Source organism: Ciona robusta, unplaced genomic scaffold, assembly GCF_009617815.1.
Source record: "Ciona robusta unplaced genomic scaffold, ASM961781v2 AP042744.1".
Taxonomy (NCBI): domain Eukaryota; kingdom Metazoa; phylum Chordata; class Ascidiacea; order Phlebobranchia; family Cionidae; genus Ciona; species Ciona robusta.
In genome coordinates, this window is record NW_028323123.1 from 85,946 (window position 1) to 112,218 (window position 26,273).

The following is a 26,273-nucleotide window of genomic DNA, read 5'->3' on the forward strand; positions in this document are numbered from 1 at the left end:
ACGTTTGCAAATGCAACGAAAGAAACCGGCTCCTTAAGCTGGTTATTGATGTTTGCTCCAACCTAAACCAATAACCTAAATAAGAGTTTAAATGTTCCCTGGATTGACTTTTTCTAGCGGTCGGAAAATTAACTGTTGTGCACACCAAAGAAGAATTATTTGTTATTTCATGTCCTGGTATTGATTTGAAACTGTCGTTTCTGGTGAAACTTGCTGATGATAGGCTGGATACTGAAGTGCCCGAAAGTTCATTTCCCATAAAGTGGGCTTAAAATGTCGTTAGGTCGGAACACAGCAAATAAAGAAAGAGAAGCATTGCGTGAAGCGTTGAACGCGGAACGGAAGGCAAAGTTTTGTGAGTATAGTATATATATATTCCTAATACCGGTGAAGCTTTTACGGTCCAAGTGCTGGTAAAAATATTGCTTATTGTTCAATGCTTGTAGAAGTGTTTCTGGTTGCGAGTAGTTGTATATTCCGCGTGGTTAATTTTCAGACATGCATTCGTGTTCATAGTTCATGTTTTACTGCAAACATCCCATGTTTGTTTAATAAACCTGTCAGTCACATTCATGCAACGCGGGCCTGAAAATATATTGGAACAGTCCAGCAAACATACAGATAATATTAGTTCTTAAAATGAGTGAAGCAGGTACGGCTTTTTTTAAGCGAAAGAAAGCAGTTCAGGGGACGGATTTGTCGCAAACCAATTTTTCTTCTAAACAGCAGTTAATCGGAAACTTTTGTGAGTAATTTAAATATATTTTAAGTACAATGCATGTGTTTTATTATGAAAATTCATGAATTCGGGAAGAAATTATTGGTAACATTTTTAAATACGTTCCCTAGGATACGACATAAATAGAGTCATAGATTACTGATCAGTTTTAAAGTTCACTTTTGCATCCAGACAGTGACACTCCGTTGTGATTTATACAGAAAAGTTTAAAACACACATGATTTATACAGAAAATGTCTAGTAAAACTCCACTAAAATCCTGGCAAGATTCTGCTGAAGCACTAAACCGTCATTTTAACAAAAATGAATTTTTTACAAAAACAGTGTTGCCGAATCAAATAACAATAAAAACGCAGGGTAGAAAATACCGGAAATGTGGGTAAAATTCGCGGTTTTCGGTAATAATGTAGACTCGATTTAAAAAAAATGTTATGATTGGCGCGTTTTTATTTTTTAAATCAGAGAGATACATTCAGTTTACCAAGATCCTAGCAGGAAGGTTTGAACATGACCACTTTTTGGAAAAAAATTCGCGGTTTTCGGTAATACTGTTGACTAGATTTTAAAAAAATGCTTTTACCTTTTTTACTTTACAAGAATTTGTTATATTTTTGCAAATAAATTGACGAGACATCTTTTTAAATTATAAAGATAAGTTCCCTGTTTATACCCTGCTCTAGATTTTCTATTGATTTTACCGGTGTCGCAAAAAAAATCGTTCCCCGAAAAAATCGTTCTCATTTTACAAACTGCGCATGCGCATGAAGTGGTGGTCACGTGATTGCCATTTTTCACAACATCGATGAAATATTTATTCCGCTTGCAAGATACACTTAATTTCATATGTGCAAAATGTTGTCAGGAATACCTATATTTATGTTTTTTCGTTGTTAACGTATTGAGTGTCATGGTATTCTCCCACTGCGGTAGATGTGAGATTTAGTTGGAGGTATAGGCACAGATTTCAGATTTTACGAGTGGTCTTTCTCATATGTGGTATAAGTCAGTAAGCTTTTTATTAGACCAAAACACTTATATTCCACGCCCGAACCTTACAATTAAACCCAAAATCCAATCCAGGCACAACCAAACCAATAAACAAACAACTAAATCAACTGTTAACAGATTGAAAAGAAAAACAGTATTTACAGTCATATAAATAAATAAATGCTGCCAAATTTTACTTTGGTAATATAAACGTCACAATAAGAATTCAAACTTACGCAACAAAGGTTTTTATGTTGTCATCAACTTTATTAATATTAAGCACATTTTACATGTACAATCAGTTCCGTAGTTTATACACAATATGTTTCATAAGAGATAAAAGTATAATAAGAATAAAGATGAAAAAATTCAATATAGTTGTATATACAACGGCGTATTTAATTGGAGTGGAACTGTTTTCACGAATGTCGTCATCGAGGGTCAAAGGTCAATGAGAACGATTTTTGCGGGGGAACAATTTTTTTCTGACACCGGCAACACTGCGCTTTCAACGTCATTTTTTGTTAGCGTTATTCTAGCAGATTTCGGGCAGGATTTTAGTGGTAGTAAAACAGTGGTACTCGTTTTCTTTTAATGCACCGAAACCGCGTTTTTTAAAGATTCGAATCTCTGGTTCACAATATTTCCGCTGTGTCATGGAGTACATGGACTATCGCTCTGACCAGAGATACAAAAACATTGTTTATGTATCTCTGCTCTGACGCAATGTAAGAAAAAAGGCGTTGCTAAGCAACTAAGCGTTAGCAACAGCGCAATTAAACGCTTCGCATACACAGAAATAAAAAAGAAGCCTATTTCATGTATAATTGATGTGCTTTTAAGCTGTGCACAATTAGTGTGGTTGCTGTTGTGAGCAACAGCTGAGTCGACGAACATGTTTTGTTTAGGTGATAGTGTTAATGTTATTATAACGTAATAGATAAGTGCGTAATAACAGGATACGTTTTACTGAAAAAGTGAAAGGCAACTGTTTTAGAGTTTTATTTAAACATACCAGTGTACGCAAAAATGCAGAAAAACGATGAAATTTCCCGAAGAAATGGGAACAGTTACAATGCTAATATTGATATTTGTAAGTTAGTTTTCAAAGATCACTAAAATCATTTGTAATGTGAATTCACTGTTTCTCTTCATTCATAATGCATCATATTATAGGTTTACTTCATATATAAAATATTACCTAACACAAATATGGGAAAATAATAGTAGAAAGTGATACTTACCGATACATTATAATGGCATGTAGTTGTAGGTTGTCATGTAATTCTCTTAGCAATGAAATACCTTGTTATTGTATAACCTAAAGTATTTCAATTTTAGGATCAGTTAATTATAGAATTAGAGGTGAATGGGTTCTACAGTGTCTGGGTTTGAAATAATATAAGTTAGTTAGTACAGTTATAAGCTAGGCTACTCTTTTTTAAATAACTGTAACTGGTTAAAGCATTATTTCCATTAGTATTAAAACAGCTGACATTTATATGTTTGTGCTACTGTAATATGTATATAACAAATAACTATACCTTCATTACGTGTAAGAAATTCAAAGTAAATTAGTTTGTCTGCCTTATTAGATTATCAGAGGTGTTTAGTCTGATTTAATTTTAAAACAATTGTAAAATAAATGGAAGGTTCAAGACCTGAAAGTGGATCAGGTAACAATAAAGTTTACCCAAAACCAAATGGCGAAGGAGCAGTTTCTGCTTACAACCAAAATATAGATATATGTAAGTTAATGTACTTGCTCAAATTAACTTAATGTATGGTAGTAGTGTACCTGTAGTGCTGTTAAAATGGGTTTGGAATTCATTTAGAAGGCAGTACTTTGTTTATGTAATAATATTTATTATTGTAACTCTGTCTACATTCCGACTACTGTAAACATATTTTTCATATAGTAGTCATTGTTTGCATGTTTACAAAGTTTTGTTTTTTACATTTACATACTTCACTGTCCTCATTCCTTCATATTAACTATTATCAGTCGTAAGTTCAATTAACTGGTATCTGCATATCTAGTGCTTGTGCTACTAGTCGTAGTGGAATTAACTTAATTTATATCTAGTTTAATCGTGTAATTTACTAGTTTATTTGAGTTTTTTTTCATATATTAATATAAATTTTATAATGTGACATGACAATATTTAGCCTACTTTTTTAATTATTATAAATTTAAAAACAAAAACATGGGTTTGGGTGTTAAATTTATTTTTCCTTTAAAAGTACAATATTTTTGCTTTATATATATTATATATATATATGTACTTCAGTACTTGTTAAAAGATGCAGCAAAATGATCTATATGTAGCCTAGTTAAAGCCTAGACGTTTACAATAAGTACTGAATAGTTTATTTCAAGTTTTTTCTGTAAGGGGTGCAATGTTTTTGTTAAAGTTAAATTGAATTTTTCCATTTATCAGATAATTCTCATATCATTAATTACAAATGTTCTTAATCAGTTACTGCTGGATTCATCTGCCTTGTTAATACAGCAGGTTTTACTAAAGAGCAAACAACAGAATGAACAATATAAAATATACAGATTTTTAAAATTATACGAATTAAAAAATTCATGAATCATATATAGGCTTATAATACTTTTTTAAACCAAGGTTTAAACAAATTCTTCAACCAATTTTTATTATTTTTTCACAGCTGGTGAAGATACAGAATATGGGTGCTGTGGATATGCTCTTATGGGAATCTCTGTATTTATAATGATTCTGATATTTCCACTAGCATTATGTGCTGGTATCAAGGTTAGTTTAGGTCAATTCTTACCTTTACTTACAGCAAAAAAACTACTTCTGTACGGTACAAACTTATGAATGCTCCTAATTTCTGGCCACAACCACAATATAAAATTCTTTATGTGTGATGTTTGTAACTGAAAAAGTAGTTATTTATCATTAAGTGACAGTAAAGTCATGTTTTATCAATGTTTACATTGATAAACATATATTCCTTAAGGAGTATAACCTTATGGGTCCCGTTTTCCTGTCCAAAATTATACTGTTTTCGAATCATCATTATTAAAACTCTTTGTATGGCTTTTGCTTTTTGGTTGGGCGTGTGTCTATCTATTACAGTAGGCATGGAATTGGAATTTGTATGACAATGAATATGTTTAATACTCTCATTAAATATTTGTCACAAGTTACATTACAACACTAACACTAACATTTTTGTCTATAGGTGGTTCAGGAATACGAAAGAGCTGTTATTTTCCGTCTCGGTCGCCTTGTCAAAGGTGGTGCAAAAGGTCCAGGTAATTAAGAATCTTTCATGCACATCTTCTGTTCATAAGAATGCTGGTCTTGCCATATGGCAGATATGTAGCAGTCAGTCATGTTATTACCCTAATATTTAACAATACATGTTAACTTCCTCAAACGAGGGATTGTTCAACTGAGTAAGCGCCATTGCTTCAATTCATTTTAACCTCCTTGGCTGTATTTATCCGCCGGTTCGTCTGGCACCTGTAACTCATTTTTCATCAAAACTATTTCTCTACCTAAAAAAAGACTAATTTCCATTAGTGGTGGCTGAATTAACACAGTTGTTGGTTCTATAAAGCTCGCAAATGATATAATTGCAATTTTTCATACTTTTCTTTATATTATTCAAGGGATCTTTTTTATCATACCATGCACTGATGAATATCGTAAAGTGGATTTGAGAACTGTATCCTTTGATGTGCCACCACAGGAGGTTAGTTTTAAAAGTTTCGTATTTCAAGACAGCTAACGGCAATTGCCAACCCAGGTTACTACTGTCTCTACTGGGATGTCCAAACTGTTAGCCATGTATTAAAAAAATCAAAACAATAATCACCCACAAAGTTGCACATGTAGTAACTAGTAAGCCAGCACGAGGTTTGTAAAACAGAACACCCTTGTTATAACAACTGTCATTACCCCACTAGCGAGATAAATAGGCATCATTGTTAATTAAGAAAATCAGTACTAAATATTAGATAAGTTAGCACTGTTTTGGTGTGATTGTAATTTACTGTGTTGGTGCCTTGTTTGTCGGTTACTTGGCCATGCAAAATCGTAGAAACATGTTTTGGTTCAGCACTTGAAGAAGTGCTAATGAATGTAACTTATTTATTCTAACATGGCAGTCCCATTGGTGACCACCAGGATAGTGGAAGGAACTTGAAATTGTTTTGCCCAACGACGCACAACTAAGTACATAATGGTGTCACGTGTCAGTATCTAACATCATACCAAGTATCCTACTAAGCCACACTACTCGACACTATATATAAGTTATTGTTATTTTCTTACAGATCTTGACCAAGGACAGCGTAACAATATCAGTAGATGCTGTGGTTTACTACAGAGTCCAAGATGCCACCATGAGCATTGCAAATGTGGAGAACGCTGATGGTGCAACTCGACTGCTGGCACAAACCACACTAAGAAACATGCTGGGAACAAAGAGTCTGTCCGAGGTCCTTACTGACCGTGAATATATCAGTGCTGGGATGCAAGTAGGACTTGTCTTTCGTTAAGTTTATTTTTAAGCATTAAACAATACTGTAACTTTTATACTGGGCACCATGTTTAATGTTGGTTCAAAAAATACTGAAAAATTAAACGAGCATGCCTTTGGTATATTTTGCGTTTATATTAAACTGCGTGGTTTTAAACCTTTTTTGTCATACAAAATGACGACTTGATTCCTAATTCATCATGTAGGTCCTGTCGTCCACCTAATCAGGCATAGTATTTCGATTTTCTATAAGTAAAGTGACATGGTTGAAACAGGTCTAAACCTTGATTGCAATATGGCTATAATTAAAGCCTGGAGTCGTCGCTGTCACATGCGGCAAGTTAACCTTTTCCGAATCCTGCAATCTTGAATTATTTATTCTTGACAACAGCGTCAGACTTTTTCGTGGCTCGTTTGCTTAAGGGAAAATAACTAGCTTTTTCCTAAACTGGAGAAATGACCGTGGTTGTTTTATAGATTCTAATTTTACCACAACTTTGTATTACCACAGATTTTACCACAACTTTGTAATTAACTGTGAACTATGGTGCATTTATGTACTTCGTGATATAATCTGGGTGAATCTTTTGGCCATTCTATAATTAAAAAAACAAATTAACAGTTTTAGTTCAAGTTCTATCCTCTGATTTTATATTCTTCTATTCCCAACACATAAGCACTTCACTATTTTTACATAATAACCTATAGATATATAGGCTAGTCCAAATAGCAGTTCCATTTCTCTATAACAATGTCAACGGTCCCAATTCCCTTGACTAATTTGACAGGGCAATACATTAGTTTTCCCGATTAAATTATTAATTATTTAGTTATTCTGTTGCAGTCAACACTGGATGAAGCCACGGACCCGTGGGGCATAAAAGTGGAACGAGTCGAAATGTGAGTTGGTGTTATAATACTGTTTCATGTGCTTATATTTACCGATTGCCGCTACCAAAGGTAACGTTAAGAGACTCCAGTCGGCCGTGTTATACTGTATCATGTCAGAACACTCTTGGGCCGTATTATAGCTACTATCGTTAGTCGTCACCCGCCATATGAGAATAAGTAAGCTACAGTCATTCATTACTTGTGTCACACCCAACGTCGGTCACACAAATGCTTAATATGTGAAGCTTAGAAAAGAAAGCTATACGTAGCTCATAGGCCGCCACGAGTTGTATAAACCAAAGTACATTACCGGGGTACAACGACTGTTGTTGCAAATCATGAACATTCATTCAACATCTCTTATATACAAACATGAGTATTGCTTTGTATTAGTCTTAAACAAATCCACATTGTGATCATTTTTATGTTGTGTTTCTATCCATATACACCAGGTATTGGGGTAATAAGCCAACTCTGGCCTTAATCTCAGGTCCAGGGGCATTTTGTGCTTTACTCACGTAGAATATAATTCATGTATACTGCCTCAAACAAGTCTGACATGCCTAATCATTCGTATAGTTTACCATTTGCAACGTACGTCATTAAGTTAACCTGATGCTACTGGCCTCGCTTACTAAATATTGTTTGGATTTCGTATCTTTCTATATTTTTCAACCGCAAGATACGCTATAATAACTTATTAATGAACCGAAACACTAAAAATTGTGTCGTTTACATTTGCTGTAATGTTTTTATTGTAACGAGAAGCTGGCGCAGAACATTCAATATGAAACATAATTTTTAACATGTCGACTTGGAAACCCCACTAAAAATATCAAGATACCTTTTAAATCAACAAATTTTATTTATTGTGGCCTACCCAACAACATTTGTAAGAGGAAACTTTTGTCAGCGGTGCGGGTTTTTATACGCATTAAATATCAATTCATTCGTATCGTTTAGAAATCACTATGTATTACAGTAAGGACGTTCGCTTGCCGGTTCAACTACAACGAGCAATGGCTGCTGAAGCCGAAGCTGCACGAGAGGCAAGGGCAAAGGTAAGAATTTACTGGTTGCAATATACTTAACGTGAATTGCGTATTCGAATTTGTCTCGTGTTTTTTGAAAGAATTTTCATCAAAATTTTTTTCTGCGAACTATAAACTAAATTTTGCGTCGAAAAGCGCCATATTTAGGTTGCATGAATCGTATTAATGTTTTCTTTTCTGAACTGCCCTCTTGTTTGCGTACACTCTTCTTCCTCTTTTAAAGTAATGTTTTGTTCGCATAGTAATCTAGAGTCAAGACTACTTACAAATTGCATACAAGCACGGCCTACCAGATATATCTCTAATAGGCCGTGATACAAGTGATAGTTTTATGATCTTACATTGAAACAGCTCAGCCAAACATGATTATTTATAAATACCGTCATTACGTCAGAATAAGCTCCTAAACATGAACGTCATGACAGACGAAACGTTGAAATAAAACAACCGTCGTAAACACCATAGGAGCTAAAAGAACATTATTTAATAACATTATAACTGGTAGCAGAAGTAACATAATGATATCATTGCAGGTTATTGCGGCAGAAGGTGAAATGAATGCTTCCCGCAAGCTAAAGGAAGCTGCTGATGTAATGAGTGAGTCTCCTAACTCGATGCAGCTTCGTTACCTTCAAACCTTAACCTCTATAAGCGCGGAAAAGAATTCAACCATAATCTTCCCTCTGCCTATTGACATGCTGAGCACCATGATGAAAAAATAGGTGTTTTTGTGACAACATTCGAAATTAATTTTCCAATTGAGGCTAACAGTATTCCGCATGACTCGTAGCAACGCATTGTATATATATTGACAAATATATTTATTTTATTGTTATAACTCCACTACCCTGCGTCTATATTACATTTAACTTATATTTTAACCAAAATAATAAAAAATATGTTCCACGGTTATTTCACTTTCTTTAACTCCCTTATCTTTAGTGTGAATAATAATCACGTATACTGTGTCACCTTCGTTATTGCACTGTATCGTAGCATTTACGTATATGATGAATAATGTAAAAATAAACCACAAAGTTTTATGTACCGAAACATCGTTGTAGTTAGTAATATAGTTGTTTTATCAGATTACAAATGTAGTGGGGAAAGACGGGTTTAACACGGTCTCTGAACTGCAAACATATACAATTCAAAACTTCTGTATATTAGGGTGGGGGAAGATGGCACACTTTTTTAATTTTCTTTTTACGTACCCCCATTTAATGATAATGAGGAAAATAGGGTCACAGAACTATTCGACAGTATAGTAATAGTAAGGTAGTAAGGTTATAGGGTTGTGAAGAACAACCCTATAGTAAGGTGCTACTTTTTTAATGCTCGCTAAACTAAATCATAGTAAAACCGATGATTTTTTTTAGTTTGCGTGTGCGAACGATTAAACTAGTTTCATAGCTTCATAAAACAACCTTGAATATTTCGTACAATTTTTTTTATCTCATAAAACTAGCTTTAGTTTTGTAAAAAAACACCGAGATATAAGCATGAAGAAAATAGGCAGGGTTCAATACGACTTTAATTTGAGAAACAATAAAAAATTTCCGGTTTAACTTTATGTATATGAAGTTTACATGGCAAAGAAACTAGCACAACCTGTTAAATTCGGTAGGTTAACTACAAGTTGCAGAATACTGCTAATGTAAATATATTTCAATTTAGAGTCCCATCTTCCCTCACATTGTAGTTTTGTATGTGTTACAGCGAGTTTTTATACTTTCATCCATTCTTCACTTCATTCATACGTCATTTAGTTTCATCGCATGCATCATCCTTACTCGTATCCATTCTATCCTTTTTGTCATGTGGATATTGTGAATACTGGATATTTGGAAACCGTATTTGACCGTATTAGTGATGTACCAATTAGTTTACCTCTTTATTTAAAAGTCATTATTGTGATGCTATTTACAGTGATTTAAGTTAAAGTACATTGCTTGTTTGGACATTGTGTAGTCACCATTGTGGATTTCATTCCGCCTGATCGCCTAACAAGTTGGTACGTGTACTATTATTCATTGGTTACCTCAAACGTGTTAATTAAGCCTAATTTGGTGCTAATGTTATTTTCCTATATGAGCTGTTTATACACCGTACTACTACCTTATTAGTTTCACATCATCTGTTAAGTGTTATTCATTCATTTAACAGAGAACCGTCGCTTTGCAAATCGTGTGTTTATTGGGAGAACCGAAAGAAGGCATTGTGAGGCGTCGCGTTCGCTTAAGTGCCGAAATCTTAGTGACCTAGGGTAGACTCGGTGCATATCAGGCTGCGTGGTTTGCACATAGCAAATCCCGACTGCTACAGTATGTTTTCATTGCCAAGCTTTGAAAGATTTGCATTTAATTTAGTAATTTATACCTCAGGGGCAGTGCCGTCACTTCGTCCGTCGGGGCCCCGGTGCAAGCGTCCATTGTGGGGCCCCCCAATTTTTTCTGTTTATAGATTTCAACTGTTCTGTCAGAACAAGAAAAGTATGACGAGTAGCCTTTGTGCAATTTACTGGAAGTCTGAGACAAGCTGTTTTGTGAGCATAGAGCAATGGTTTTCAGTAAAAGGAGATTTGCAGTGCCTATTTTTTAGTTCAAAAAGAATCAAAGTGCCATGGCAATTATGATCACCTCAATAGACACCAACGACCAAAAAAATATTCACAAAATTGCTATATTTTAAACTAAAAATTGCTATATTTTAAACTAAAATATAGCAATGCGGGGGCCCCCTTCCTCGGGGGCTTCGGTGCAGTGCACCGGCGGTAGTTACGGCCCTGCTCAGGGGGTTTTCAACTATATAAGATACTGATACAATAAAAAGATAATATTTTAAAAATATATTCGAAATTTGGTCATTTGCAGTTGGTGATAATTTATACGAAGTGGCTTGTGCCATAAACAGAGTAGTAATACCCAACTTGTAGCAAAAATAAAAATTTTATCAATAGTTATTATCAACTTTCTGTTATTACAAGTTCATATACATTTGTAGGATACAATATTTATTCATTGAGTTCGAACATTTCCCATTGTCGTTCAAACAATACCAATTGTTATGCAATAAAAAATTGTATAGGTAACATGTTAAAAACTATAGCAGTAGAGCAAGAAAAAGAATGTTTTAGACTTAATTTTCAAAGCATACAGTATTATTTCGTGTTATTTACGTATATTCCTATTTATAATTACACTTAATAATCAAAATTAACAATGATTTTAAGCTGTCTCATCTTATCCTGTGTGTTTTCAAATTTATAAAATTTCACCTGTTGTGCGAATTGCTAAATAACTCCTCATGTGTTTTATTATATTTTATTAAATTGGTGTCAATTGATAAAAGAATGTCATTTATTTTGATTTTGGAAATATTTGGCAATATGTGCTTAAGTGTCCCATCTGGCCCCATTGTACTGAATTTATTTGAATTGTTGTCAATCAGGAAAGGAATGACAGTACTAATTCGTTATATAAATCAAAAAAACGTCATCTGTTTCGATTTTGAAAATATTTGGCAATATGTGCTTAACTGTCCCATCTTCCCCCATTGTACTATATGTAAGCCGATGCAGCACAAATACCTATTTCACAAATATAACCAGCAATGTTATTGTTAGGCTACATAACGATTTGTCGGCAGCCTTTTCTTTATACTTTCTTTGATTACTATATAATTGCATTGTCTCCATATATATACACACAAGTGCTGTTACCAACAACACTGTGGCAGGATGTACGTAGGTAAAATTGTAATCTCGCTTTAGTACCAATCAAAAGGGAGAAGTATTTAAGCAGACTCATTTATTCAGCTTTAGCCAAATATACGGAGATAGCAAATATTGAAACGTCGCCACCACCAAAAGTTTGACTACGACCAGTTCTAGCGTAATAAGTGCGTGAACTTTATTTATTTAGCAATAACAATATTTTTCACTATTGGCAACATCGTGAATATTCTTATAGGTAGCTCTTGTATATTTCTAATTATAGTAGCAGCAAAACTAGATGCTACAACATATTATATATATATATATATAAATTATTGTCTTTTATGATTCGACAGCATATATAGCTGAAAGGCCTATATAGTCTAGTTACTACAGAGGTACAATCTTAAAACAAAAACGCCAGTTTTCAGTCTATAAAGCAATTAGCATTATTGTGTGATATCTACACTGGTATATTTAAACTACAGTTCGATAGGGCAGGAAATTACTCATCACAGAACGGCAACCGGCTGTTTTATGTACGTCTGTACGTCTATTTAATGCGCAGTATAATTGATCCGCGTATTAAATTGTATAGAACAGAGTTTATATAGAAATGAATATACTGGTAGCATATAACTAAAAAGATAACGAGGTGTAGAGTTTTAAACAAGTCAAAATGTCGGAAAATAAAAAGATTCCAATCTATGTTCTGACATTCGGAATGACACTCGCGTTATCTGCTTTTCTAGGTAAGTTAAATTTATCAATAAATACAACAGTTTATGCTCCCGTGGCGGGACCATGACAGTCGTTGTAACGTTTAGGTTCTGTTTAATATATGTATATTCTCTTTAATACACCTCGTATCCGCTAAATTAGTAAATAATATATTTGTATTATAAGTGTGAGAGGAATCTTATAGCGTTTTTGTTTCTGTGTTGATGTCTGTGACATATTCTTTAAGATCACACAAACAAATACGCCGAAAGACCTCTTTCTTACCAAACATACACATACTGGCAACAACATAGGTATATATATATATTGAGTAGGGTGGGGGAAGATGGAACACATTTTAATCCTATATTCTCGCCCCATTTAGTAGTAAACAAAGAACATTCGAAGAATTATAAAACCATATCCTCATGACTCCCACATACCGTTGTTAATTGTTTAAAACACTATCAGGATATTTGGATACTGTGTGCTAAAGGTGTCCCATCTTCCCTTACCCTAATATATATATATATAATATCTGTTTGTACAGATCAAGCATGACAAGTGTTTTTAGGCACCATGGACCTACAAAGCAGTATTCACATCTCTCACAATCTTGGAACGATCAGTCTCAGCATATTATATGGCTGTGGCTTATTGATTTGTTTATTTGTTACTCCTCTGCTTTTGTGCAATTTGGGGGTGAAACGAACACTTCTGCTCGGAGAAGTTGGTTTTCTTGTCTTTACATTGGGGAATTTCTACTCCGGTAAAAAGTTTTTTTTTATTGTATTTCCTTACTCTTGTTTCATCTAAACTCTAAAGCTGGGACACTTTGTCAAAGGATTTTTTTTTCTTACGCACCCTCTCCAATGTTAACCAATAAATAATGATACAGAAATATTAATGAAAACAAGTTGCAGAATACTATTAACATATAAATATTTCAATCTTGTGTCCCATCTTCCCCGACATTGTATGGTTTTGTAGAATATTTTTGCCAAACTTTAAAAAGTTTGCTTTTATTTCAATAGTTTATACCTCAACGGTAACTAAAATTTAATGGTATAATAACAAGATAATATGTGGCAAATATAAACAAATGTATCCTACATTGTATAAGATCCTTTACGATTTTATGCTGTAAACATGATGTCCATTTAACATGAAGTCGTTGATTATCAATTTTTTATTTAATATCTTGATATCTAAATCTAGTGTTCATGACTTAATTAAACAAATGGGTCTGCATGTCCTCTTAAATACAGAGTATACTACGCAGCCATCCCCGTTTATAACCAATTAAACTGCTATGTTACGCTTCGGATAGAGGTAATTTTTGCGACATGTTAGTATATAGTAGACATTCATCGTACAGAAATACTACTTTTGAAGCGTAATACATGGCAATGTTATAAAAAAGGGGGTGGCTGCCTGTCTGTAATTGTTATCCTATAACAGGTCTTGCAACGATGATACCTGGTTCCATTATCGGTTCATTGGGTGAAAGTCTTTTCTGGCCTGCGGGTATTTCTTACGTGAATCACGTTTTTAATGAATATCAAGATTCAATACCTGACGATCAGAAGCCACAAGATAATGTTAAAAACGTTTGGTTCGGTCGTTATTTTGGAGTCGCGAAGACCAGCGTGGTATGTGTATTATTACAGACTTGTATGATGTGTACGTATATATAAATATACTTAATTACTGATACCCGATATACCTCTTTACTACAGGGCGCAGGGCCTTTATTGCTAACATAGATATACGAACATATACTATAGAGTGGGGGAAGTCGGAACACTTAGCACATTTGGGGCAATGTTTTCTCAAAATATATTACAGTTTTGGGTTTATAGTACGAATTAGTATTGGCATACATTTATTAGTCAGCAGGAATTCAAAAAGATATTAAAACACAAAATCATTTATTTATCTATTCGCAGACCTGGTGGAATTTTACAAATTCGAAAAAACGCATAGTAAGACGGGGCATTTTAAAATCCGCCTAAATTTTGATTAAGAAATGTATTTTATTAGAAATACACGTGAATATAACGAAATCATACTGTATACAAAGTTTTAAAGCAAACCGTTTAAAGTTTAGTAAATAAAAACGTGCCTATGAGAGAAGACGTGTCAAAAAATAAAATATTTTTACTTGTAGGTAATACCGAAACTTTCCGACTGCTGTACTAGTTTCTCCGCCACGTAAACTTTATATATATAGTAGGGCAGGAAAAGATGGGACGCTTTGTCACTCGAGACTTTATTTTAATTTTCTTTTGACGGATCCTCATTTAATGATAATTTCATAGCTTCATAAAACAACTTTGAATTTTTTGTACAGTTTGATTTTGTCTCATAAACTAGTTTTAGTTTTGTAAAAAACACTGAGATTTAGCATGAAGAAAATAGGCAGGGGTCAGTATGACTTTAATTTGAGATAAAAACAACAAAAAATATCGGTTTAACGTTATATGAAGTTTACATGGCAAAGAAACTAGCACAGCCTGTTAAATTCGGTAGGTTCACTACAAGTTCCAGAATACTGCTAAAGTAAATATATTCAATTTAGAGTCCCATCCTCCCCCACATTGTAGTTTTGTATGTTTTCATTGCCAAACTTTTAAAGGTTTGCTTTTAATTTAGTAATTTAAACTTAGGGGATATTCAACTATAAGATACTGATATAATAAAAATATAATATTTTGAAAATATGTTTGAAATTTGGTCATTTGCACTTGGTGATAATTAATGAGAAGTGGCTGATGCCAAAACAGAGTAGTAATACCCAATTTGTAGCAAAAATAAAAACTTTATTAATAGTTATAATTAATCTTCTGTTATTACAATTTCATAAACACTTGTTGGATACAATATTACCCATTGTCGTTCAAACATTACCCATTGTCGTTCAAACAGTACCAATTGTTATGCCATAATATATTGTATAGGTAACATGTTAAAAACTATAGCAGTAGGGCAAAAAAAAGAATGTTTAGACTTAATTTTCAAAGCGCACAGTATTATTTCGTGTATTTACGTATATTCCTATTTATAAACACACTCAATAATCATAATTAACAATGATTTTAAACTGTCCCATATTATCCTGTGTGTTTTCGAATTTGTAAAATTTCACTTGTTGTGCGGATCGATAAATAACTCCTCGTGTGTTTTATTATATTTTATTAAATTGTTGTCAATTAATAAAGGAAGGGTAGTACTAATTCGTGGTATTACCCGAAAAACGTCATCTATTTTGATTTTGGAAATATTTTCCATTATGTGCTTAATTGTTCCATCTCCCCCCATTGTACCATGTATAACTTTAATACGATTTATTTGCTTTTTATCTCTAATTAAAACCCTCGTGACCCCTGCCTAATTTTCTCAAGTTTATAAATCAGCGTTTTTTACAAAACTAAAACTAGTATTATGTATAGAAATCAAAGTGTACAAAATTTTTTAATATTTTTTATTAAACTACGTTACTGGATTGATTCAAACTCGCAAACTACAAAATGTGTGCAGTTTTAATATGATTTAGCGAGCATTGTATCTTTTTAGCCATTGAAAAAATGTTGTAGTCGTTTAACACCGATTTTTATTAAACAGTTATCATCTTTGCCGCGCACTTTGTTGTTCCGTAAGATATACTGTCGAATAATATTGTATTACTTTTCGCCTGTCGTTAAATGGGTGAAAGGAGATTTTAAAAAACGCACACGTTTAGATATCCATAAACTTAAACAGTTTCACAATTCTTTTAAAGACATTTAAAATGCTGCATAGGACATTTTCGTCAAAGTAATGTGCCGCTAAAATGTCTAGATTATGCCATTGTACTCTAAAAAGTTACAAAACCCCTGGTCAAAACTTTTTTTTTTCAGATTTGGGGCAACCTTCTTGCATATGCTGTGTTGTATGCAGCAAGGAAAGTGGGAACTCATTCAATGCATAACACTACTCTAACAGAGTTTAATTACAATACATGTGGATCTAACTTCTGTAAAGTAAGTTGGGAAAACCACTATGCTTGGAATACGAATCAATACATTTTTAATTACAGGTCAGTAAAAACGCTAAAGGAAACCACGCCTATAATCCAAAAAGCAAAACTTCGGTTTACATTTTATTGGGTGTCTATGCTGCAATGCAACTTTTTGCTCTTTTGTTGCATTTCCTTTGCTTACCTGCAGTCGAAAGAACGCGCGATGGAAGTATGTTTCATATGTAAGAATGAATAAATAATTGAATTAAACTTATTCATTCTCGCATGACGGAAAACAAGAGGGGTTATAACGCGTGTGCTATGTTTTATACACATCATTTTATCTTACAATATTATGAAATTTATATAAATGTGTTTTATATTTTGTCTATAAATATTTTGCGTATATATGTCTGTATGTACTTTCAGAAACCGAAACCCAGCTTTCAGTTAATACCACTAAAGAAACTTTGTCGTCCCTTGGGCGACATCTTTGTTCAACAAAACAATTGTTGTTGGCTCCGATGTGCTTTTATTTCGGATTCTTTGTTTCCTATGCGTTTTCAGATTTCACCAGAGCGTTCGTGTCATGCACGATGGGAGTTGAGAAGGTAACACAAAATGTATTATAGTAGGGTGGGGGAAGATGTGACACTTTTTCATACTAGACTTTTTTAATTTTCTTTTTACAGACCCCCATTTAATGATTATCAGAAAAATAATGTTACAGAATTATTCGACAGTATTATTACGACTTTATAAAACGCGTCAAGGCTTATTACTGTTTTTTTTTTAATATTAATAAAATATATTTAAAATAAAAACAATATATTTTGAACAAGTAAAAAATGCGAAATAGTAAGGTGGTAATTTTAAATCCTCGCTCAATCATAGTAAAGCTGGTATATTTTTTAATTCGCGAGTGTGAACGAATAAATTAGTTTCATAGCTTTATAAAACAACTTTAAATATTTCGTACAGTTTGATTTATCTCTCATAAGACTAGTTTTAGTTTTGTAAAAAAACTAAGATATAAACATGAAGAAAATAGGCAGAGGTCAGTATAACTTTAATTTGAGATAAAAACAACCAAAAAACATCGGTTTAACGTTATTTGTACAAAGTTTACATGGTAAAAAAACTAGCACAGTCGGTAAAATTTGGTAGGTTAACTACAAGTTGCAAAATACTACAAATGTATCTATTTTGATTTTGGAAATATTTGTCAATATGTGGTTAAGTGTTCCAACTTTTTCCTTTGCACTATGCTGTATATGGTTCACAATGTAGTCCGTAACATTACTTCTCATTGTAATAGAATCTAACGGTAGTACCATAGATTTAATGAGATGTACCGGATTGTAGCGACGATGCTTATTCCTCGTTGTATATATTGTAATGATTCAGTTTTGAACACATGCGAAACACGAAAGAGAACGGAAGAAGAAGGCAAATAAAAAGAGGCGTTTCGCACACACACGCACGCACACAGGAATGAGCGCTACACACCTCCCCCCAGAAACGACTTAATTTTTTCGAGGCCGACCACGCTTTTTAAGGTTTGGAATTGGTAAGGGTTGCGATAGGTCAACATTGGCTGGTTTAAGCCTGTCGATAGACACAGTTTGTGATTTGCCACCAATGTCCAAAACAAAATATTTTTCGCGGCGTTTTTCAACCTTAAAAGGGCCTTCATATGGAGGATTAAGGGGGGGGTTTATAAGAATCTTTTCTTACAAAAACAAATGAACTGCGCAATAACATACGAGTAGTAACAATGTTTTGTAGTAGGCATTGGCAACAGTTTAGCCAGTGCTTCGCGCAGTGTTCGAAGATACTCTGATGGTGCGGGTTCTTGGTGTACGGTGGCGACGAAATCTCCCGGAACTTCGACCCGTATACCAGCTCTGCGCTTGAGGTGTTTAAATCCTCTTTCGGCATGGTGCGAATTGCCAGCAGTACCTATGGTAGCTCATCGCGCCAATTTGTGTTTAAAAGGCGTGAGGTCAGTGCCGACTTGAGGTGTCTGTGGAAACGTTCGACCAGGCCATTGGCCTGGGGATAAAATGCCGTGGTGCACTGGTGCTTAATGCCAAGCATATTACAAACTTCTTTCCACATACTTGATGTGAATTGTGGCCCTTTGTCCAAAACGTTCGTGGTAATAGCACAGTTTTGGTGCGTTCCGGGTTCTTTTTTTGAAATTCTGCAGTTCTTCATCGCGTTTCTTCACCTTGAAGTGTGATAATCGTGACTTTGCGAATTCCAGAGAACATCGGCTTGAAGAGCGGTGGCTCGGGGGTCTTCAAAGTCTTCTTTTGCTGCGACCAAGCGTATTTCTTCAGGGAGGGCTTGTAGGAAAATGTAGCGGAACACAAAGCAATCGGTATGTCCGCACATAAGAGACAACATCTCATCCATGAGCTCAGAAGGCTTTTTGTCTCCTCGCTCTTTTATGTTTAGTAGCTTTGCCGCTCGTTCATATTCAGAGAGACTAAACACATCCAGAAGTCGCTGTTTAATCTTCCCATATTTATTGTCCCTTGGTGGTTCTTCTAACAGATCGACCAACCTGCTTGCGGTTTTTTGATCAAGCGACGAGACGACGTAGAAGTATTTAGTTTCATCGCAAGTTATTTTTCTCAAGGCAAATTGAGCTTCTGTTTGTTGAAACCAGACTCTTGCTTGTTCTGTCCAAAAGGTAGGAAGTTTCAAAGTCACTGCGCTTTCTGTCATTTTTAACCAGCAAAATAAAACGTATCTTGCGTCGAGGTTACCAAAATGTAGCGACGATGCTTATTGCTCGTTGTATATATTGTAATGATTCAGTTTTGAACGCACGCGAAACACGAAAGAGATCGGAAGAAGAAGGCAAATAAAAAGAGGCGTTTCGCACACACACGCACGCACACAGGAATGAGCGCTACAGGATAGCACTATGGATTTAAAATAATAAAACAGCTTCTAAAAAATGCGTGTCAAAACCTCAATTAAACTGCAGGAAAAAAACTAAAGCCGGGCGGCAATGCGAAATACATACATACCAGATAATATATATATTAAGCCTAACTATGTTAACTCGAAAAATTAAAACATATAAGTCTATATATTACTTTTTTATATATTCACTAAGAAGTATAGAGCTTTCGTTACACCAAATCCGGTTATTTAAATTTCTTCACTAGTTTGGGGACTACAAAGTGGTTGTTTAGCGGTTTTGGCATCATTTTATTAGAATTTTTTGTTGGGATGCCTTTTTAAGTTTTATAGGAAATCGTATTAAATGGTGTTTCACCGTAACCCCCCTAGAGCGCTTATTGCTTCTGTCGCTTCTTTTTTTCGGGCAGGTTTGTATTTGTCCAGCACGGGTTATGGTTTGGGCATTTCTAAGTGTGATGATTGTAGTGGCGTACTGCAAGCTGTGTGTAAGGCAGTTGTTTTGAATCTGAATTGATGTTGTATTGCTTGCTGCGTTTAATTCAACCTAATTGTCTTAATTGTCAAGCATATTTAACAGTCTAGTCCAGTGCTCTTCAACCTTTTTGGGGTTGGTGAACCCCTAAAGTTGTTGTGACGAACTCATGCACCCCTGATTGCTTTAACGTAAAGCTAATGACGTCATCAAGGAGAAATGCGTACGAGAATAAGTTCCTGTTTAGTCGAAAAGCACAGCTAATCAAGATCATTAGGAATATGTGGTTTGCAGTTAAAGAAAAGACTAGTTTCGCAATTCCCAGTGATGCAAGATATAGAATTCATATAAAACAAACTGTAGGAAAGTGGCTAAATTTATTAAAAATGTTCAAAACTGAATATTATTGCTGAAAATTTTTGAAGTTTGTGATGCACCCTTGTATACCCTTTTGCACTGGTGCACCCCTGGCATAATTTGGTGCACCCTAGGGTGCACCGTGCACACCGGTTGAAGAGCACTGGTCTAGTCTGTCGCGGCATGAGCTGTGCGAAGGTACGTAAGGATTAGGTCCCACATAAGTCAAAAATAATTACGGAACCCTCTTTTATAACGTTTTAAGCCCGTCACGCAAAGATATAAAACAAGTTGCATTCACTTATAACAGGGCGAACTATAGTTATAGTAGGGTGGGGGAAGACGGGACACTTTGTCAGACAAGACCTTTTTTAATTTTCTTTTAACAGACCCCCATTTAAAGATAACCAGGAAAAAAAAGTTACAGAATTATTCGGCAGTAATATCACGACTTTATAAAACGCCCGTCAAAGCTCAATACTGTTTTTGAATATTAAAAAAAAATGTAAAATAGAAACATTATACTTTGAAAAGGTTAAAAAATGCGAAAAAGTAAGGTGTTATTTTTAATGCTCGCTAAATCATAGTAAAGCCGATTAATTTTTTTAGTTTGCGTGTGCGAAAGATTAAACTAGTTTCATAGCTTCAAAAAACAACCTTGACTATTTCGTACAGTTTCATTTTGTCTCATAAACTAGTTTTAGTTTTGTAAAAAAACACACTGAGATATAAGCATAAAGAAAGGTCAATATGACTTTAATTTGAGATAAAAACAACAAATTTTAACTACAAGTTGCAGATTACTGCTAATGTAAATATATTTCAATTTAGAGCCCCATCTTCCCCCACATTGTAGTTTTGTATGTTTTCATTGCCAAACTTTAAAAGATTTGCTTTCAATTTAGTAATTTATACACCAGGGGTTATAAGATACTGACATCTGACATAATAAAAAGATAATATTTTGAAAATATATTCGAAATTTGGTCATTTGCACTTGGTGATAATTTATGAGAAGTGGCTTGTGCCAAAAACAGAGTAGTAATACCCAGTAGCAAAAATAAAAACTTTATCAATAGTTATAATCAACTTTCTGTTATTACAAGTTCATATACATTTGTAGGATACAATATTTATCCATTGATGTTCGAACATTACCCATTGTCGTTCAAACAATACCAATTGTTATGCAATAATATAATGTATGGGTAACGTGTAAAAACTATAGCAGTATAGGGCAAAAAAAGAATGTTTAGACCTAATTTTCAAAGCGCACAGTATTATTTCATGTTATTTACGTATATACCTATTTATAAATACACCTAATAATCATAATTAACAATGATTTTAAACTGTCATATACACTTGTTGGATACAATATTTATTCGTTTATATTCGAACATTGTCCATTGTAGTTCAAACAATACCAATTGTTATGCAATAATATAATGTATAGGTAACATGTTAAAAACTGTAGCAGTAAGGCAAGAAAAAGAATGTTTAGACTCAATTGTCAAAGCGTACAGTATTATTTCGTGTTATTTACGTATATTCCATGGCGCCCTCTATAACAGGCCTGGACACCGTCGGCGCCTCTCTCGAAACTGGAGGCGGATGGTTTTGCAGCGCTTGTTCGATTTGTAGACAGTTTTGATGAGTTATTTGACGAATTATCGCATTACAGTATGAATGTTTAATTTATTATTCAGTTTACGCGTATTATGTGTATAAAGTAGACAGTTGGTTATTTATAGTTGTGTTTAAGTAACGAACGGCCGCCGGTGTAAGATTTTCCAATCGCACCCATGAGGTTAATCTTAAGGTTTTTTAATTAAGTAAGGTCTATCGCCAGGAGTTATATTATACATGCTCTGCTGCTGCACTGTGTTTCAAAACCACAAAATTAAAAAAAAAAACCTAAAATGTACATACCACCCAAAAATGAACTCAAGTCATTTTATGGATGTTTTTGCAGGTTCTTTACCTAAGTGAGGTGTAATTGACTTACACCATCTATTTAAAGAATGTTGCTGAGTGTGTGACAGTGAGGAATATTTATTTTAAAACTGTAATGGTCACTTACACGTTAAAAAATATTGAAACCCTTGTGTTAACTTAGACACTGGAATCATCTTTATAAAAATCTGTCCAAATGTATTTCAACATTATGGCTAAAACTATTGTGGGTGTGGTAAAGAAGCAGCAAGAAATAGTTATAACAACGGTTTCGACCTGTCGTGCATTGGCGTACAGATTGCATAACTCGCACCTCGCTCAACAGAAATCCAACTCCAGCAGAAAAGTAATGACTCTATGACAAGTCCAGGTTACAACCCAGTTTATTCGACAAAACGACATCACGCTACAGATAACAGTGAGAACTGCAAAGGCATTACAAGGCCCAACTGCCAGCCCATACAGCACTGGAAGGGCTTATAAATATGGTGAGAAATCAAAATGCAAGAAGAAGTATACACACGAGAAGAACATTATACAGCAAGGCAAAGTTTCTCTGCATTGTCACAGGAAAAAGTCTCTCAGCATTATTGATAAATGCAAGCATTGTTCTACAGGGGTTACAGGAAACAGTCAAGGTGCATATTGCATACACATTACGCCAGCTGGACAGATCACATTTCTTTGCCTTGATTCCAATGTTTGCATATTTCACCTAAGAATGTCAAGTCATCAGTGTTGTCAATCTTGGAAGTCATTCTGGTCAGTGTTTTTGTACTGGGGAGCTTTCATATGATGCTCTTGAAGATGAAAAATAATCCAATGAGTGAATGACCGACAAGTGCCTCACCAGAATACACAAGCTTACCAATTAAATAAGCAGTTGCATTTGAATTTCTGTAGTCTGTGAGAAGCATGTATGGCTTGTCACAACATTAACAGGATAATAAACTGTCTGTGCTATTCTTGGCCATCTGTCCAGCCAAAGAAGAAATTATAATTGTAAAGGCAAAATAAAAACATTCATGATGAAAATCCTTTGAAATTTTGATGGCAAATAAAGGTACACTGGATATATCTTCCTGGACTGGATGATGACAAAATTACAAATGAAATTATGGGAGCAGGGAAGGAATATTTGTTTAAGCGGTTGGAAACAAACTTTTGTGGACACACAATATGTTGTTCCTGGGAATGGACTGCAGCCATCTTGACCTCTATTGGTTACATGTGGTAAACAGAAAATTGGTGTTTTATCATCTGCATCTTAGTTCATATCCACTTGTACAACCTGTCACACAACAAGCCATACACATGATTTCTCACTCTATATCTTGCATACAAGCCCTTTGCTATACATGTAACCTGTTTTAAAACTGACATTACCTTTACCAGCATATACAAACCACAAAAGGGATAGCATTTCTTTTTAATTTGACTCATCTTTTTATTGTACAAATGTAAATGTGTTCTTTTTAATTACAATGTAACCAAAAATAAACTCAAATGACAATTTCTAAATTTATGTGACTTGGTGCAACTCAATAGTTTAAGAAGGGAAAAGTTATCTTTAACTTTGATTAGCCTTTTGCCTCGACTGTGTCAATCTGTCCTGCTATTCTACCTAATCAATATTAGGTCATTAGGAGTATGTGACAAAAAAACAAATGCCAAAAAGGGATTTCGAACAGCAATCGGTCTATTTAAATTAAAAAAAACTGAGGTAGGTCTTGTAGTTCAGAGAATATTTATAGTTACGAAAGTTTTGCTAAAACGTTTGTGTGACTTAAACAAACATAGCTTCAGTTAAGATTTCACAATGGTGCCCAATCATACACATAATACACGCAAGCTATATAAAAAAACAAAAAAACATTTATACTGTACTAACTGCTAAAACTTCGAGCAAACACTATCTAATGCGATAATTCGTCAAATAACTCATCAAAACTGTCTACAATTCGTACAAGCGCTGCAAAACCATCCGCCTCCAGTTTCGAGAGAGGCGCCGACGGTGTCCAGGCCTGTTATAGAGGGCGCCATGGTATATTCCCATTTATAAATACGCTTAATAATCAAAATTAACAATGATTTTAAACTGTCCCATCTTATCCTGTGTGTTTTCAAATTTGTAAAATTTCATCTGTTGTGCGGGTCGCTAATTAACTCCCTGTGTGTTTTATTATCTTTTATTAAATTGGTGTCAATTAAAAAACGAATGATAGTACTAATTCGTGGTATTACCCAAAAACCGTCATCTATTTTGATTTTGGAAAAATTTGGCAATATGTGCGTAAGTGTCCTGTCTTCCCCCATTGTACTATATAACCATAGTATACTCACTTCAGTATACTATGATATAACCTCATGTGTTTTGTCGCAGGTTGGTTTGGTAATGGCAGTATACGGTGTTTTCAATGCTACAATGTCGTTTATATCAACAAAGGCATCGCAGAACTTCGGGTTGGCAACTGTTATCTGCGTTATTGGCGTATTTGATCTTTCAAGTTATCTTGTTCAGTTGACATTTCAACCCACATCAAGCTCAAAGTATTGGGTGTACGCAATAGCCGCTATGTTGGGAACATCAGACGGAACTTGGCAGCCCACGATATCACGTATGTATTCTTGTTTACATATATATGTCGCATTATATTATACACCGGTGTGATATTCTTTCAGTGACTGTGGCGCTTAACTTTCCTGTGGGTACCGAGCTTGCATTCGGGACAATCACTTTATGGCAAATATCTGCAATGACTATAGGTTTCATACTAAGCGGTAGAATCTGTTTAAGTATTCGAATTTATTTGCTGATTGGAAACCTCGTATTGGCTTGCATTGGATACACAATCGTAGAAAGACAGCGAAGAAATGCAAAGATTACAGAAGAAACTGAGCTATTAAACGGCGAAAATGACACAAGATCCAGGTAGAATTTTTGCATTTCAACCATCGTAATAAAAGCATTTGCACATTTTTGTTTTTTATGTAAACATCTCCTATGTCGGTTGCCGATTTATCGTTTATGTTTCTTAGTCGTTGGCTTATGAGAAAATGTCACACTGGTGACACTTCTTTATTTAAACTGGGTTTACCACACGACTTAATTATAGCTGAACTGGTTATGTATGCTATAATTGTACACCTATGTTCCCGGTGTAAATTAACTTTGTGTTTTCAAATGTGTTCTTGAGACGACTAACTATATGTATACAAAACTGGAAATATAGTACTGTGGGGTAAGATGGACACTTGTTTGTACATAAATCATATATTTCCTGTTCGTATTTTGAAAATAACAGCGCCATTTCAGAGTCGCGAGGCTAGGGTTATGTCTTTATGTAAATATTTTTTGTTTATTACCAAATGGGACGAGGAAAGGGAACGAAATCATGTCCTATTTTACCCCACCTTATTATACTATATTCAATACCTAGTAGACGTAAAAATGCACTTTTATTTGTTCTTCGTAAACAGGATGTCGACTTTCGAATGCATTTTGATGTTTTATTTCTCATAGTGGTATTTGTACGAATAAACAAATATACAAAGTTCGATCCAGTCGCATTTTAGAGATCAGCTGTAAAGTGATCTAGTTCGTTAATTTGTAGCTCCCAAGAAAGGATCTGTTTTGCTTTTGTTTGTAGTTAATGCTTATATACAAAACAATACTTTATTTCGAAAGCAAGCAGGACAACAGTTTAGCTTTATAAGTAATGTATAGAGTTTGTTCTAACCACATGCTGGAATATATTTCGTAAAAACAGCGGTTTGTTGCAACGGATGGCGCTTGCCTCAGGAAATTGTTACCATAGCTTAGCTGAACGACTCCAAAAATTTATAAGTTCCCGGCACTTGTTTATTGCTGGTAGCTCATATGTAATATACTTTGTAAACATGAATATAAAGTTGCAATAGAA

The 26,273-nt window shown here is 34.4% G+C and overlaps 2 protein-coding genes, 1 long non-coding RNA gene and 1 pseudogene across 6 annotated transcripts; 2 read left to right on the plus strand and 2 right to left on the minus strand.

The window, feature by feature from the left end:
- The first annotated feature begins 92 nt into the window (after window positions 1–92).
- On the plus strand, window positions 93–10,375 carry LOC149723587 (stomatin-like). Of its 4 annotated transcripts, none has more exons than XM_089893525.1 (8): window positions 93–355; window positions 4,403–4,506; window positions 4,943–5,015; window positions 5,376–5,458; window positions 6,042–6,245; window positions 7,092–7,147; window positions 8,121–8,199; window positions 8,724–10,375. In XM_089893525.1, the coding sequence occupies exons 1-8, from the start codon at window positions 274–276 to the stop codon at window positions 8,910–8,912; spliced, it is 870 nt and encodes a 289-aa protein (XP_089749651.1). In that variant the 5' UTR covers window positions 93–273; the 3' UTR covers window positions 8,913–10,375. The 4 variants fall into 4 exon arrangements, with proteins under 4 accessions (XP_089749651.1, XP_089749649.1, XP_089749652.1 ...); XM_089893523.1 differs by lacking the exon at window positions 93–355 and adding an exon at window positions 440–745; XM_089893526.1 differs by lacking the exon at window positions 93–355 and adding an exon at window positions 2,545–2,819.
- Window positions 10,376–12,287: 1,912 nt separating this feature from the next.
- Window positions 12,288–25,910, plus strand: LOC149723588 (N-acetylglucosamine transporter UNC93A-like). Its single transcript, XM_089893509.1, has 8 exons — window positions 12,288–12,657; window positions 13,200–13,394; window positions 14,087–14,277; window positions 16,525–16,647; window positions 16,704–16,854; window positions 17,055–17,236; window positions 24,734–24,968; window positions 25,033–25,910. Exons 1-8 carry the CDS (start codon window positions 12,585–12,587, stop codon window positions 25,284–25,286), a joined length of 1,404 nt encoding a protein of 467 aa, XP_089749635.1. The 5' UTR covers window positions 12,288–12,584; the 3' UTR covers window positions 25,287–25,910.
- LOC149723589 (uncharacterized) lies at window positions 17,449–19,552 on the minus strand (annotated as a pseudogene).
- On the minus strand, window positions 22,716–24,392 carry LOC149723590 (uncharacterized). Its single transcript, XR_016386907.1, has 2 exons — window positions 23,219–24,392; window positions 22,716–23,150 (listed from the first exon to the last, which is right to left on the minus strand). It is a non-coding gene; the product is annotated as an uncharacterized LOC149723590 (long non-coding RNA).
- Window positions 25,911–26,273: the final 363 nt, after the last annotated feature.